Source organism: Lupinus angustifolius, chromosome LG02, assembly GCF_001865875.1.
Source record: "Lupinus angustifolius cultivar Tanjil chromosome LG02, LupAngTanjil_v1.0, whole genome shotgun sequence".
Taxonomy (NCBI): Eukaryota; Viridiplantae; Streptophyta; class Magnoliopsida; order Fabales; family Fabaceae; genus Lupinus; species Lupinus angustifolius.
In genome coordinates, this window is record NC_032010.1 from 824,021 (window position 1) to 840,440 (window position 16,420).

General features: G+C 31.8%; 3 protein-coding genes across 11 annotated transcripts; all 3 read left to right on the plus strand.

Annotated features, from left to right (window-relative positions):
- Positions 970-5,469, plus strand: LOC109330228 (proline-rich receptor-like protein kinase PERK8). Of its 2 annotated transcripts, XM_019564344.1 has the most exons (9): positions 970-2,630; positions 2,883-2,905; positions 2,954-3,293; positions 3,646-3,732; positions 3,929-3,999; positions 4,129-4,205; positions 4,383-4,530; positions 4,918-5,079; positions 5,191-5,469. In XM_019564344.1, the coding sequence occupies exons 1-9, from the start codon at positions 1,676-1,678 to the stop codon at positions 5,383-5,385; spliced, it is 2,058 nt and encodes a 685-aa protein (XP_019419889.1). In that variant the 5' UTR covers positions 970-1,675; the 3' UTR covers positions 5,386-5,469. The 2 variants fall into 2 exon arrangements, with proteins under 2 accessions (XP_019419889.1, XP_019419881.1); XM_019564336.1 differs by having other exon boundaries at positions 971-2,630; positions 2,883-3,293; positions 5,191-5,467.
- LOC109330241 (ecotropic viral integration site 5 protein homolog) lies at positions 6,194-10,471 on the plus strand. Of its 7 annotated transcripts, none has more exons than XM_019564362.1 (10): positions 6,194-6,256; positions 6,332-6,422; positions 6,684-6,903; positions 7,001-7,202; positions 8,128-8,298; positions 8,376-8,492; positions 9,225-9,422; positions 9,503-9,562; positions 9,657-9,755; positions 10,141-10,471. In XM_019564362.1, the coding sequence occupies exons 3-10, from the start codon at positions 6,764-6,766 to the stop codon at positions 10,225-10,227; spliced, it is 1,074 nt and encodes a 357-aa protein (XP_019419907.1). In that variant the 5' UTR covers positions 6,194-6,256; positions 6,332-6,422; positions 6,684-6,763; the 3' UTR covers positions 10,228-10,471. The 7 variants fall into 7 exon arrangements, with proteins under 7 accessions (XP_019419907.1, XP_019419926.1, XP_019419932.1 ...); XM_019564381.1 differs by lacking the exon at positions 6,194-6,256 and having other exon boundaries at positions 6,288-6,422; positions 6,684-6,710; positions 6,746-6,903; XM_019564387.1 differs by lacking the exon at positions 6,194-6,256 and having other exon boundaries at positions 6,288-6,417; positions 6,684-6,710; positions 6,746-6,903.
- On the plus strand, positions 11,837-16,290 carry LOC109330275 (stress-induced protein KIN2-like). 2 transcript variants are annotated; one of them, XM_019564417.1, is made up of 6 exons: positions 11,837-11,983; positions 12,067-12,114; positions 12,451-12,492; positions 15,321-15,347; positions 15,590-15,658; positions 15,972-16,290. In XM_019564417.1, the coding sequence occupies exons 1-6, from the start codon at positions 11,930-11,932 to the stop codon at positions 16,047-16,049; spliced, it is 318 nt and encodes a 105-aa protein (XP_019419962.1). In that variant the 5' UTR covers positions 11,837-11,929; the 3' UTR covers positions 16,050-16,290. The 2 variants fall into 2 exon arrangements, 1 of the variants encoding a protein (XP_019419962.1); XR_002105651.1 differs by lacking the exons at positions 12,451-12,492; positions 15,321-15,347; positions 15,590-15,658 and having other exon boundaries at positions 11,960-11,983; positions 12,067-12,135; positions 15,972-16,050.

Sequence of the window (16,420 nt, forward strand, 5' to 3'; positions counted from 1 at the left end):
TTTAATATAATCTTTAAGTAAAACATGATCCAAATAATAACTTTATACGAAGCAAAATTAGCTGTTTAGGTGGGGTTTTGTCCAAAATAAACATAAAGAACAAATATCATTAATAATTGGCTTAAATACACTTTTAATTTTTATATCTATTTATGAATATTCAATTTGGTATTTATACCTTCATTTGTATTTATTTTGGTCTATTTTTTCAATGTTCAATTTTGGTCTAATTTTTTCAATGTTTTATTTTGGTCCCCTCATCATAACAACGTTATCCTTCATTAAAATATTCCGGAACAACGTTATCCTCAAAAGGAAAATGGGTGATAATAAAGCAAAATAATAATTATAATTTCACCTGGAATTTGAGTTGGAACTAAAATTGTTGTTGTTATGTTGATTATTAATAAAAACATTTGATATAGATGTTAAAACAGTTAAATAAACAATAGTTCAGAAAAGTTATACACTATTATGAACATAATCAATTTTTTTATCCCATACTAGGTTATTATTGTATTATGAGTAACTAAAATAATAAGTTTAATTAAAAACTTACATTATAATTTGTCGGCTAAACATAACACCTTGATACATATGTAGCACAGAGTATAATTACCTCTGATTTACAAAATAATATACTTTAATTATTAAAATATAATCAAAGTTTTATATTATTCATAAAATAATATTGTTACACACATCTTTTTAGTTAAACAATAATTGCATGTCCCTGCCTCAACCCATTTATCCAATAAATTTAATATCACAAATTAACATTACCATAAACTAAAGAGATATGTATTATTAATATTTAAAAATTTTAAATAATTAATACATTATTCATCAATCATCATTAATATATTTGGAGTTATGAATTATACATTGATATTTCTAGAAAATATAAGTGGTGGAAACCACTCTTATTCCTAGAAGGAAAAAAAAACATAGTTAAAACAAAATTCAATAAAAGATTAATGATTGTTTCTTTCCATTTTCAATATTGAAGCTTTTTCCATTGCTAGTGCATGTGAGTGTGAAGCGCAGACTTTTGTTAAAGTTGTCTCCATGTTCTCTTTTGCACATTCGGTGCTTGTGACGCTGTACTGTTTCTGTTACTGTTCCCATATTCCGCAAATTATGTTTTTTCCTTTCAAACTTTGAAGCTTCCATTCTCTCACAAAAATACCATTTTTTCCAGAAATTTGCTAAAAGATTCATTTTTTATAGTTTTGAAGATCTGGGTATGCTGCATTTTGGCCTTAACTTTGGGTTCTGAAGTGGTTAATTTTACTAACAAATCTGGGTCATTGTGGTTTCTTTTCTCATTGTGAATTTGCTTTTACTTCAGTATTGACACAAAGGTTTAAACTTCATTTATAGTAGTTTTATGGGTATTGACTTTTTTGCTGTTTACCCAAGTGGGTCATGTAATGTGAGAGGTGATCTTAATTGTATGAAGTTTAATGCTTGATCTTGAGCGTGTCTCTGATGGAAAAGATTTGAAATTTGAGTGTTACTAATTTAGGGAAGAAGTGTTTTAGTTAGTGCATTTTGTTGTTGAGGTGAGCCTCGAAGCAAGAGTAAACTTATAGTTCAAATCCCGAAAACAACTTTTCTCTTCGGATTCACTAGGTGATAGTCTCGTGTACTGACTAATTTTTAAGGTGAAGTAATGGCTTCTCCTTCTCCAAATGCTTCACCTTCTTCTGCTGTTCCTCCAATTGGTGTTTCATTGCCACCATCTTCTAATTCCATTGATCCCTCAACTCCACTTCCTTCTCTTCCACCATCAACTACGCCGCCGCCGATGATTCCACCACCACCACTATTTGCAGCATCACCACCACCATTTGCAGCATCACCACCACCTCAAGCTACCATTGCTGCCCCTCCTCCAGCTCAGACTTCACCATCCATCCAAAATTTGTCTCCACCTCCACCAGTACTAGCTAGTTCCCCTCCTCCTCCTCCAGCCAATGTGCCGAAGCCACCATCCGCCACTTCTCCTCCTCCCCCAAAGACAAAGCATACTCCTTCGCCTCCTTCGCGCGCATCTCAATCCCCTCCTTCGCCTCCTTCGCGCGCATCTCAATCCCCTCCTTCCCCTGATGCTCCTCCTCCATCCACATTGCCATCAACTTCTCCGCCTTCGGCCAATGTTCCCCCTCCATCCACATTGCCATTAACTTCTCCGCCTTCGGCCGATGTTCCCCCTCCATCCACATTGCCATCAACTTCTCCGCCTTCAGCTGATGTTCCCCCTCCATCCACATTGCCACTGACAACCCCTCCTTCAGTCTTATCACCTCCAGCTTCTTTGCCTAGCCCTGCGCCTAATCAGACAGCAGCCGGAGGTCCAACTGTAGCTCTACCCTCTATTCCAACTGAGAAACCCACTGCAAGACCAGCTAATGGGAATGGCACTGATATTGTATCCAGAAAAACCGCATCTTCGCATTTGGGAGGGTCGAAAACTGCAGGCGCTGTGGCTGTTGGAATTATAGTTGGATTTTTTGTCCTCAGTCTTCTTGTTATGGCTGTGTGGTTTGTAAAGAAAAAGAAGAAGGGAACCGGATCGAAAGTTGGTTTCCCTAAGGCTTCTCCTCTTGCCTCGTCTCATAATTCAGGTATTGCATTGTGCACTGCCAACCCATTTGTATATATGTTCTTGTAGTTTAATGCAAGTTCTTCAGCCTTGATTATTTGTTATTAAGATAAATGTTGAAGGATCTTTGAAGCACCTTATTGAGCAGAATTGTAGATAATCTTGGAATGTAGTGGATTATTGTTGCTGGATTCGATTGGCATATACTTCATTTATAATTGTGTGTAAATGGCTGCTAGAATAATTTCTTTTAAACATTAATGTTCTCTTCTAGGTACATTATTCTTGAGGCCACAATCTCCAGCTAACTTTGTAGGTAGTGCCTCTGGTATTGATTTTGTGTATTCACCATCAGAACCCAATGGAGTTGGTAGTTCAAGATCATGGTTCACATATGAAGAACTTATTCAAGCTACAAATGGGTTCTCAGAACAAAATATGTTGGGAGAAGGTGGATTTGGTTGTGTGTACAAAGGTTTGCTCATAGATGGAAGAGAAGTGGCTGTGAAACAACTCAAAGTTGGTGGTGGACAAGGGGAACGAGAATTCAGAGCAGAAGTTGAGATTATTAGTCGTGTTCATCATCGCCACCTAGTTTCCTTGGTGGGTTACTGTATATCCGATCATCAAAGGTTGCTTGTCTACGATTATCTTCCCAATGATACTCTTCATTACCATCTTCATGGTAAGATATATATCACTGCACACAAAAATAGCTGATAGATTACAAATTATATCGAGCCTGTCTTGTTTATTATTGTTTTTTATATTATAAAGATGAACTTAAAGAAATAATGGAAAATTGTTAATATAAATGTTGTCTTTGCTCAATCTGGTAGTAAAAACACGATTTATTGTTTCCCGTTAATTTATTATTATCTCTATTGGCGTTGCACTTGAATTGTATAATTCAAAGCAGGTTGTTCTGTAAGTTCCAGTAATTATGCTGTTATAACTCCATGTTTTAGGTTCCGGATTCTATAATTTGTCATCTAAATTTGTTCTAAAACTTGACCAAGAAACTTAAAATTTCACAGGCGAAAACAGACCTGTTCTCGATTGGCCTACTAGAGTCAAGGTTGCCGCTGGTGCTGCTCGTGGAATAGCTTACCTACATGAAGACTGTAAGTTTCTTATTTTCCCCCGAAGTTTTCTGAAGTGTATAGTTATCCACAGAAGATAAGGCATTTTCATTGTACCGCTACTGGTTTCTTTTATGCTTGGAGGCATTCTTTTCAAATATGTATTTTTTATCCGAGTACTCAGAGTTAAGATGCTAATATAAGACAAGGCTGTGTTCTTGTTAAATTAATTTATCAGGTCATCCACGCATTATTCATCGAGACATTAAGTCATCAAACATCCTTCTCGATCAAAACTTTGAAGCTCAAGTAAGCCTCTTTTCAAATTTTCTGTTCATTTGAATGGTTTGTCATAACAGCTAATTGCGTTCTGGCATATACAATTTCATGTATTATTTTTTCTGATGTTCCTTTTATTTTGGTATGTTTAACGAACAGGTTTCAGACTTTGGGCTTGCGAAATTGGCATTGGATACATGTACGCATGTATCCACACGTGTAATGGGAACCTTTGGGTATGTTACTCATGGGATTATAAAGTAATCTGAGACACATAATTTAGTGTTTATACCTTGTTGTTAAGGCACTTTTCAAGATATGTCGCTTAAAATCATTCCGACATTGATACGACTCATGTATGCATTATTCTTGTTCTGAGTATATCTAATTGACAGAATGGTCCGTATTGCAAGGTACATGGCACCAGAATATGCAACAAGTGGGAAATTAACTGAAAAGTCTGATGTATATTCCTTCGGGGTTGTGCTTTTAGAGCTAATTACTGGTCGGAAGCCTGTAGACACTTCTCAGCCAATTGGCGATGAGAGCCTGGTCGAATGGGTAAGTCGCATATTCGTATTAGCATTACATTACTTTTTATTTGTATATGTTATTGATATTTATTGGACATACATGTAGAAAAATAGATTTAAGGTTTCTTAGTAAACTGTCATGTGTCCTATCTTTTGCATTCCAGAGATTGTGTTTTTCTTTTCTTTTTGCCGAGTTATTGTCGGTATGTTGATAACGACGTTAGCAATACTTTTAACGCAGTCTCACCTTGAAATACAAAGAGAAAGTTGATGTATACAATCCAAAACAAATAGTAAACTTTATAAGAAGTTAAAATCTGGAACAAACTTAATTTGGAAGCCCCAATTTGTCATGAATGTGTTATAGCATGGTGATTCACAACTCTCTGGCATAACTATCAAACTTCTTTTCCAGGCTCGACCTCTGTTGACCGAAACACTTGAAAGTGAGGACTTCGAGATTTTGGTGGATCCAAAACTGGGAAAGAACTACAATAGAGATGAAATGTTTCGGATGATCGAGGCTGCTGCAGCCTGCGTGCGTCACTCTGCAGTGAAGAGGCCAAAGATGAGCCAGGTAATTTTCTCTCTCTTGAATTAGAACATACAATGTAATATACTCATTAGGATTACGAGTTTACGACAACGTTAACTACACATGCTTTAATATGCATGTCACTACTTTCAGGTAGTGAGAGCTTTAGATTCCTTAGATGAATTTTCGGATCTCAACAATGGAGTGAAACCCGGGCAGAGTTCAATCGTCAATACGGCGCAGTGGCAATCTGCGGAAATCAGAATGTTTCGGAGGATGGCTTTTGGTAGCCAAGATAGTTCCAATTTTTATAATGAATCTCAAAGCAGCTTGAGGAGTAGAGAGTAATAGGACTCAACAACTATGTACCTTTGCCTAAGTTGGTGTAATTTTAATGCACATAGAACACTATCCATTGGAAATCACTTAAATATCATCTCTTGTATCAGAAAATTGAAGGTGGTTTCATATAAATCAAGTAGTCATTTTGGTTTTATATATATATATATATATATATAAACCAAATTGGATATACATATATATGTGTTGAAGTAGATATACTGTATATATATTAACTACTGGGTTGAGAGATATTTCGTGTCTTTCGGCTAACATTCTTATTTTATGATATTAAGTATTCAATTTATATTTATTTTTTGGAAAATTATATTAATCCACTTTTTTTATTGGGAAATTTATATTTATATTTGTCTTTATTAGAATGTCCAATTTAAGGTAAAAGAAGTAGTTTTAACTTATAATTAATATGTTGATGGCAAGTAAGATGGGTATATGAATTAGTTTTGGCTTTATAGCTTTTTTGGTACTACTAAGAGTATCTCTTACTTTATGGGTAAGGAACTAATCCTTCCAGAGTTCATAGTTGCACCTCCCAACAAGTATCGCCACCAGGAATCGAATAGTTGACCTTTTGGTCATCTTGAAATCTAGCGGAGCCTTACACACTATATCAACACTTTATTAGTCGGTTTTATAGATTAGTATAGAAGTATAAATATTGATTATACTATTGAAGTATAAATACCACTTAAAGAACGCGTTTCATGAAGTTGAACTTGTTTGATGACAAGTTTATGAACCTAAATGAAATGTGGAACTAATTTGGTTCAATTATTATATTATATATAAATAAATAAATAAGCTGTCTCCTAAATTGAGAATTGTTGAAATTGAAGAGAAGGGTTAATTTTGTACCATTCGTGTTCGTTGTGTTCAATCCCTAATCACAAATTCTATCAAACAATTTTTTCTCATTTTTTTCATAATCAACGTATCAGAGACCATTCCAAATCCTTACAGACAAAGAACTCACACAAAATCAACATCATTGCAAGTTCCAATCTTCAATTCAACGATGATGTTAGGTTCAATCATTTTTCATCTTATCAATGTCCTTCACTTATTAATTTTTACATTGGATTGTGTTTCTTACAATTATTTATATTTTATCCTTTTTCTATGTATTGATTTTTCGTGTTTTTATTTAATATTAAATTTAATCACATTAGCTTGTTTCATATTATCTATGCTTGATTACATTTTCCCAAGAAATGTTGAAAACCAATTTTTGTTTTAGTTCTTAATATATCCTTTTTGTTTTATTTAATTTTCACTTTTATTTTCAGGTTTTCTTCATTGTAATGTTTAAGGAAGCAAGGTATGTTTTTGTGTCTATGGTTTTGGAGAGTTAATTTGTGATATTTGAATGGAAAAGAAAAGAATAGACGATTATGAGCCAGGTCCACTTCCTTCACCAAGAGCATTGGATAGATTTGGGTTTTTCAAACAGGATGTTAGTGCTTCTGACAGTTCGGTCAAGAATAGATCAGCATATGAGTATGAAAGGTATTTTTGTTTTTCCATTTTTATTTTTGTTTATAGATGAGTGCACATCAAAATATGGCCGACAGTTTTACCGTTATTATCATGTGACGTTTGTCAGAATTCGGGGGGAAAGAAGTGTTAGAAAATGGAGGAAGATGATTGGGGTTGGTGGGAGTGACTGGAAGCATTATGTAAGAAGAAAACCTCATGTTGTTAAAAGGCGTATAAGAAAAGGAATTCCTGATTGTTTACGGGGTCTTGTTTGGCAGTTGATATCTGGGAGTCGAGACCTATTGCTGATGAATCCTGGAGTTTATGAGGTAATCTAGATAACTGACTTACTATGGGTGCACTCATTAACTTTTTATGCCATTGGCCATGATGTTTCATTTCTCTGGTATCTTGTTCTCTTCCTAAAAGAATTAGTTTGTATGGATATTTTCGATTACCCAAGGACTCTTATGGTATTCAACACCTTGCCTATATTAGTGGTTCCATATTTAACTACCACGACCCTTTCTGGACTTTATTTTATATGTTTGTATGGTTCATAAACATAGGTACCGTTTGTTACAAATCAAGGATCTGCAAGGGAGGTTGGAGTATTTTGCTTTTCATTTTAGCATCTCTCACACAAACACATAACCGTATACTTCCACATGCTTGCGTCTACATCGACAATGTTATATGTCTGTTTTTTGTTTTCTTTTGTTGGATATTATGACAAAATGCTGTTTCTATCTTTATCCAAAGAAGTTTGGTTGTTCAAATGTGACTAAAAAGAGTAATGTTTCCGAGCCTTAAAAGTTAAAAAGAAAAGGTTAAGGTTTCCTTGCGTTTATGTTATATTCTGTTCTGAAACTCTGTTAGGAAAGCTACAGCGCAGATTACATTTGTGCATCTTCCACTGGATCTGATCGCTAATGAATGTGGTTTCCTACTAATATGTTGTCCATTATCTTAGATAGGCATACATGAAAATGTTAAAGGATTTTTTACTTTTTCTTATTATATGTCATTCAAAGAGAAAAATTAGTGTAAAATGTAAATGACTGTTGCCTATATAGTTTGCATGCGTAATTAGTGTCATGACTGTTACTGGTTAAAGTATGAAATGAAAGGAATTGAAACAGAAAATTTATTATTTACAATGAGGATTTTATTCATTTTTTATTTTTTCTTGAATTCATTGTACTATTGTGCCACACTTGTTATTCCATGGATGAGTCATTATTCCTTTTGCAGCAACTAGTCATATATGAGACATCAACCTCCGAGCTAGATATAATTCGTGATATTTCTCGTACCTTCCCCTCACATGTATTCTTCCGACAAAGACATGGACCTGGCCAACGATCACTCTACAATGTTCTCAAGGCTTACTCAGTCTTTGACAGAAATGTTGGATATGTTCAGGTTTTACTCATGCAATTTATTACTTTTTTATGCTTGTAGCAAAGTAATTCATAATACTGATCATTTTAGAAATCCAGGGAATGGGGTTTTTAGCAGGTCTGTTGCTTCTTTATATGAGCGAGGAAGATGCATTTTGGTTGTTGGTTGCATTGCTTAAAGGAGCTGTACATGCGCCAATGGAGGGCTTGTACCTGGTACTATTTTGTTCCATGAATTTATTTGAGCTTATCACCAATTAATATTGTCAATGTATCTTTCCCGTGTTTTGGTAATTTTTGTTTTATTCTTTAAAAATCTATTTCTAATTAATCAAAATTTAATATTGAGAATAATTATGTTTCTTTTGCTTGTTTGATTCGATGGAGATTTATATTGTCTATGAATGTGCATCTGCAACAGCTTTTGCATTTTCGCATATATGCAAACTTGAATATTAAGTCATTGGAGTCAACATGATGTTTCCAGGATTTGAATCCATAATTATTATATGAAAAATCTACACTTTGTGTATGGATTTGTCGGTAGCGACCATTTTTTTACTCAATGATATGTCAAATATCAAGGAAAATGGCAAAAAATGAGAGAAACTGGCAAACTTGTCTGAGAAGAAACTCAATATTGTTTGTCTGAATGATACTGTTACAACAACATTTATATCTCAGGAACTCTAAGAATTATAACCTTTAACTAACATTAAATGTTAATGTTAATTATAACAGTAATTGTGACAATGCACCAACTGCACTGACACATTAGTACCATTAGCCACAGCTCATTCTTTATCATACTCTGACATTTCTTATATACACATTGTATACACAAAATACCAGACTAGTTTATCACTGTATGATTTTATTTATTACTAATGATATACTATTTGATGAGAAAACTCTCTTTAAACATGTTTGTTTTCATTCCAATTGTAGGCAGGATTGCCTCTAGTACAGCAATATCTCTCTCAATTTGAACAACTGGTAAGGGAGCATCTACCGAAATTAGGAGAACATTTTTCAGAAGAAATGATAAATCCTAGCATGTATGCAAGCCAGTGGTTCATAACTGTATTTTCATACTCCTTTCCATTCCATTTGGCTCTTCGAATTTGGGATGTCTTTCTCTACGAGGTTAGCAGTACTTCTCCTTATAAGAACCATTGGTGTAAATCGTCATGATATATATATTGACAACATTCTTATCCTTCCAGGGTGTTAAAATTGTCTTTAAAGTTGGCTTGGCCCTATTAATGTATTGTCATGATGACTTGGTGAGTATCATGTGACCCTGTGACTTGCCTTTGATATGGAATAAAATAATTTTCAGATTTTATGCTCATATTTGGTATTTTCTTTGTTTATCAGGTTAAACTACCATTTGAGAAACTTTTACATGCCTTGAAAAACTTCCCGGAGGATGCGATGAATCCAGATACGATATTGCCTCTGGCTTATTCAATTAAGGTACTCTACCTTTCCATGCATTTTGGTAACGATACCGCAAGATGTTTTCTCATATTATAACAGGTATTGAAAATTTTATGGTCAGCCTGAGCCCGCCCAATATATAGGCGGATTTGAATGAACTCGGCCACCTTGGGCGGGCTATGGTGAACTATGATCCTTGAGCCACCTTCACTGTGGTGTCGCGTGCTCCTCACTTTGTTGGGTATATTTACCGTTCTAACTTGGCATGTATTAATGGAATAAGTTGTTACTTGTTAGATTTTATAATACATGACACATGAACCATAACTTTACATGCACAAATGCACATATAATCTTATATTTGTTTTAAGTAAGACATTGTTCCATGATTATGCATCATCTTTGTTTGGATTTTTGACAGATATCAAAGCGTTTAGAGGAACTGACACAAGAGTATGAGAAGAATGGAAAAGTGGTTCAATCTGAAGAACATTTAGAAAAACATTAAGATCCACCCATCCAGTGCAACTGAAACATGATTATAAAGTCATGCCATGTGATTCTATATTCTTTTCAAATTGTTTCCACATGTTGCATACTTTGAAACAGATATATTAGATGAATGACTTTTATCTTCAAATTTCAATCTTTTTGTGCTTTAATGAATATTAAAAATATGTATGTAGAATCCTTCACTTCTTGTGATTCCATTTCTTGCAGCCAAATATATTGGAATTAGATATTCTGTAGCATTTTCTTTCATTTCATTCAGCCATACATATACTCTCAACTTTGGATAGTGATTCCAAAAAATTTATTTTATTTTTGCAAGAGTAAACTTTGAACAAATTGTTTGAGTAATTTGCACGCACTTAGCCTTTTCTATTTATAGTAGAAGAGTTCATATATCAATCCCTTAATATATAAGAATGAAAAAGGCCAAAACAAATGATGTAAAATTTAAGAATGTGTGACGATTCACTTACTCTAATACTAAGTTTTTTAAATTTACTTTTCATCCTAGCTATTAGTTTTATGAACATCTAATAGTTTAGATCTATTCACTAATTCAAACCATTAAATTTTCTTATTAAATTAAAAAATTAAAAAACATAGATGGACTAAGACAACCGTGCTAGCAAAATGCCACTAAACTATAATAGATAATGTGTGAGGAAATATAATATTTAATGAAAAATAGAAATGATAGATGTTATATTTTTTAGTAGAATGAAGAAATAATTTATATCCATGATGATACATTATCTTATTTTATTCAAAAATAACATAATAATACTTTCCTTTATCAATTTTATTAATCAATAATAATGCATTACTTTATCATTTTTATTAATCAATAATAACACATTACTTTATAAACTTTTACTATTTTATATTATATATTATTTCAATATAGTAATATGATAAAAAATTCAATTCATATTTATAATAAGAGAATAATGTATATTACATATCAGAAGATAAATTATATTATTAATTTATTAAAAATGTTATATTTATCCTATTTATTTATTCATTAAATATTATATTTCTCATTTCTTTAAAATGTTGACAACGTGTTAGTCTATTATAGGTTGACAAGACTAATTAATAAATTTATCATAACAAAACTAGTTAACAATATAATAGTACTAAATCAATGGTCGTTGGTTCAAGTGATACTTGATTCTCTTTAAGCAAGGTTCATATTTAACATTCAGAAATTGTTATAGGTCATCATGATTTCCTGAAGTCGTTATATGTTATCACAACTTCTGTACTAACCAGAAGTTATATTACATCATCATAACTTTTATTCAGAGGTCGTTATATGTCATCACGACTTCTATAATGACAGAAGTTGAATTATTCTATTCCAATATACTAGCAGATTTTCTCTGCTAGTGTTATATCATGGAGAAATGGTACACCTTTGCATTGAGCAATATATAAGTTATCCACGTGCATGAGCACACATGCACCACTAACATCACCCTTTGTTATAATGGCATATATGACATATGTCCTTGAAACCATGCAAATTGGAACACTGAAAAATTCAATACCCTATAGTGTAGGGGAAGTACACAATGCAATGTTTTGAGAAGCTTTATAAATCTCAAGAGAACAAAAAACAAATGTGCAGATCAAAACATAATAAACACAACACAATTCTTCATAACATTATTAGTGCATTATTTTGAAAGAAGATGAACTCAGAAAGAGCAAGTTACAATGCTGGAGTGGCTAAGGGCCAAACCCAGGTTTCCATGCTTTTCTTTCTTTCTTTCATTCATTCATAGTCTCTGGGTTATTCAATTTATCTATAATTCTTGATGTGTTGCAGGAAAAGGCCAGCAACATGATGGAAAAGGCTGGCAATGCTGCTCAGTCTGCTAAAGAGTCATGTCAAGAGGTTCCATCAAATTCTATATATTTCTCTCAAAATCATCTCATCTTTCAATATATATATATATATATATAAACTGAGTTTTCTGCTTAGAATGGCCATGTGAAAAACTAATGTGTTTACACTAGCAAGATTCAATTTAATGATACAATGTCATGCTAGTTATGATAAAAGTCCAAATATATATTAATGCTATATCTCTGTGTATTATATGTTAGGTGGAAATAAAAACCAGAACCCTACAAGTGTTTATATTAGTGCCCTTAATATGAAGGGATACCCTTATTAATAAAAGGATTGAATGTTTATTTAAATGTGTAGACTGGTCAGCAAATGAAGGCCAAGGCACAAGGAGCTGCTGATGCTGTCAAGGATTCAATCAACAACAATTAAGGATTAATAATGGAACATTATATTATTCTACTTTCCTCATTCAACTTTATTATTACATTTTTATGTCTAATGTCTCAGTTTTAAATAAAGTTATATTAATTCTTATGTTTATTTAATTTCATTCATGTTTGATTTCATTTAAGCAAAATCTCAGGTTCGAATCTTGTGAATGAAAAAAATATTCATTATAAAAGTTAACCTCACATGCCTATAGATATTTCCGGTTCGGACATGATTACATCTAGTACAGTGATTCTTATGGGAAACAAAAAAATGTATTAATTCATTTCATTAAAGTCTAGGACAACCAAAATTATTAATGAATATTATGTCTCGTATTCCAACTTTTGAGTAACAACCCATTGACCCAACTCAGACAAATAATCGAAGTGAAAAAATAGAGAATTTTATGCCCTAATAATATATCATGTTTTATCAAATGTTTATTGATTTTCTGGTAATACCCTTCTCTTATTATTTCCCTTAATCACATTCATCATTTTCCACTATAAACCAAATACCAAATTCGCATAAACTTTCTTTGTATCAAAGTTCACCAAAGGAAATGCATAATACATGAATTAACGAGACTTGAAGAACTAAATTGGATGTGAAAATAGATATGATAAATAAGAGTATAATTACAAGAAAAAATATAATTGAGTATCAAGTTTCTAAAATATAAACTTATGTAGAACAAAATCAGAATATCAAAACATTATTCTTTAAAGAACAAATAAAGTATTTTTTACAATTGGTTTTGTGACAAATTCTTAACAAGATAATATACTTAGAGCTTAACCTCACAAACCAAAAGATGATCTTTCATTGTGTATTAAATCTAACTCATATATTGGTTCGTGGGTTAGAAAATAAGTCTCATATCATATGTTTTATTTTTTATATTGTAGTTTAAATATTTTACTTCTCCTATTAGTAACTAGTAATTGATTTTAAGATGAAACATAAATATTAATTATGTAGTTATAGAATAAATATTTTAAAAACTACTTCATTCATTCTTTAAAAGTGCCATTTTATTAGAAAACTTTTTTTCGTCACATAGTCGGATTAGAATTTCTTTTCCTGGTTATTGCGGTTTAACTAAATTTAACATAGTCAGATTAGAATTTTCCCGACTCATAGTGGTCTAACCCCTCATTTGGTTAAGACTATAAATCAGCACCATTTTCAAGTGCGTTCAATAGTCAGACCGGTCAGATCACCCGATTAGAGATCTGGTTCTCATAACATTAGTTTAAGGCATCATTAATTACGTTTATTTTACCATTGTACATGTACCCTCACTTAATGTAGAGAAAACACAACTATTATGATTAAGTACAGAGAAGAAATGGCAACGTATGGCAAAAAATGATTAATAATTTTGTTAAAAAAATTAATAATTTTCTTGATTTGTTAGATTAATTTAACAAATAAATGATCCATGTGCATGTGAATAATTGAGAGCATTGTAAGAAATTAGCTGTGAACTTTATCTAATCGCTCTAATACAAATCCATGTTTTGAGGTTAATGCTTAGAGTCGACTCTCATTCACTAAGAGTATGTTTGTAAATTGATATTTAGGAAGTCGGGGAAAGAAAAACTTGAGAAACATAAAATACTTTATAAAATGATTCTCAAATTATTCATTTCTCATATTCCAAAATCAATTTGTAAATGGACTCTAAATGAACATTGTTTACTACAATTTGCATGATAAATTGTCACTTTTTATTTTGACTAATCATCTTATAAGCATAGTTATACGCATGATTATGTGATTTGTTGGAAGTCAAGTGTTATGTATTGGTTCAATTATGAAATGTGGCATTATTTGATTTAATGGAGGTTGTTATGTGTGATTGAGATTGATGAACATAAATGTTGATATATGCTTAATGTCCATATTATATATATTATTAACAAGCTTATGCTTATTATCTTTAAGGATTATGTGGAAATGTTGGGAAAAAATTAGACAAATATTTATTTATTTTCAAGATTGTTAAGATATTGTAATTTTCAAGGGTTTGCTCACACTATATTCTCTTTATAACCGTTTTTTATATTGTCAGTAAATTGTCTACTATTGATTTATTAATTATCATTGATTCTCAAACAAAAATAATACAAATCAATAGTGAATGATATGTAATACATACCTCAATAATAACTAACACAATTTTTATTCTCTGCCCAATACATAACACTCATCTCCTATATAAATAAATAGGACTACCAATAACTTGAAAATAACAAATAATATGATAAAATAACAAATAATATCATCCTCAAAATATTAAATACTAATAATTAGATTATGTATCTCATAGTATGTATCAATGTAAATGTGATATATATTAATTACCTTAAAGAATTGTTTATGGAGAAAGGTTACAAATAAATATTAAGAAGCAAACTCTTAATTATAACCCAAACTTTTTCATATCCTATATTAATTCTCAAATCCATATTTTAGATTATGAGTGTTTGAACAAAAATTTCTCCAATTATAATCTATATCTATCTCACCAAGAAGAATTTGTCCATGCATGAAACTACCATAGAATAGTAATGAATTCTCCTCCACAATTATCCTAGTCAACCGGAATAATTACATGCCACAAAGAACTCTTGGTAGAAAAATTAATCTTACATATATAAATACCAGCACACTATATAGAAATTAATCATCATCATCTAAAACTTGAATATAATTATTCTTGATCTTTTCAATACATTAATTTCATTACATTTTCAAAGAAGATGGACTCTCAGAAAATGAGCTATCAGGCTGGACAAGCCAAGGGCCAAACTGAGGTTTTTTTATTCTCTCAGGGTTTGTTTGGGAGTTGAATTTTGGAGGGGAAGAAGAGAAAGGGAAGGCTTGTGAGCCATGAAATACACTTGTGACATGACTCTCATTCCCTTTCCCCTCCAAAATCCAACTCCCAAACAAGCCCGTGTTCTAAGTTTTATATTAATAAACCTTACATGTTTTTTAATTACATGTGCATGCAAATTTAAATGGAATAATATATGTTTTTTTTTGTGTATTATAGGAAAAAGCTAACAACATGATGGATATGGCTGGCAATGCTGCTCAATCTGCTAAAGAAACCATGCAAGAGGTTCGTAGTTTGATTTTTCCAACTTCAATGTTTTACAATAGATATGTATAATTTTTTAAATGGATGAGAATATCATGCACATTTAGTATGGAATTGGATTGAGTAACTTTAAAAAAATTAAGATTTTAATAAATTCGATCTGTGAGAAGAAAAATTAGATACTTAGACTCCAAATTGTGTTTTGACTCTGATTTATCGAGATTGAAATTTATGTCGTACATCTAACAACTTAGATTTGGTTAAATCATCGAGATCACAATTTGGAAAGTTACGTAATTCGGAATCAAATTTTCCTTTCTCTTATTGTATTCAGGCTGGTCAGCAAGTGATGGCAACAGCACAAGGAGCTGCTGATGCTGTGAAGAATGCAACTGGCATGAACAAGAAATAAACTAATTACTCTTGATGAATCTGAATAATCTAGTTTTACTCAGTTTTATATTTTAATTAATTATGTTTGGTAGAGTATTATGTAAAAAAAATAATCTTATTTATTTTTGTTTTATGTGGTGCTCCTTTTTAGGAGTCTTGTGAATAATTGTTTATTGTTTGAACAAGGGAACTCTATGATGTAGCTCTTGTTTAATTCATTAATCAATGGATTATATTTTAGAATAATGAGTACCTTTTTTATTATAATCTTGGATGTAACTTTAAAAAGTAAAATAATTGATAAAGTTTTGAGAATATTAATTGATTCTAAAAACTAAAACAACATTGATTACCTATATGCTAAGTTTCTGTTTTTAATATGGAAATGAC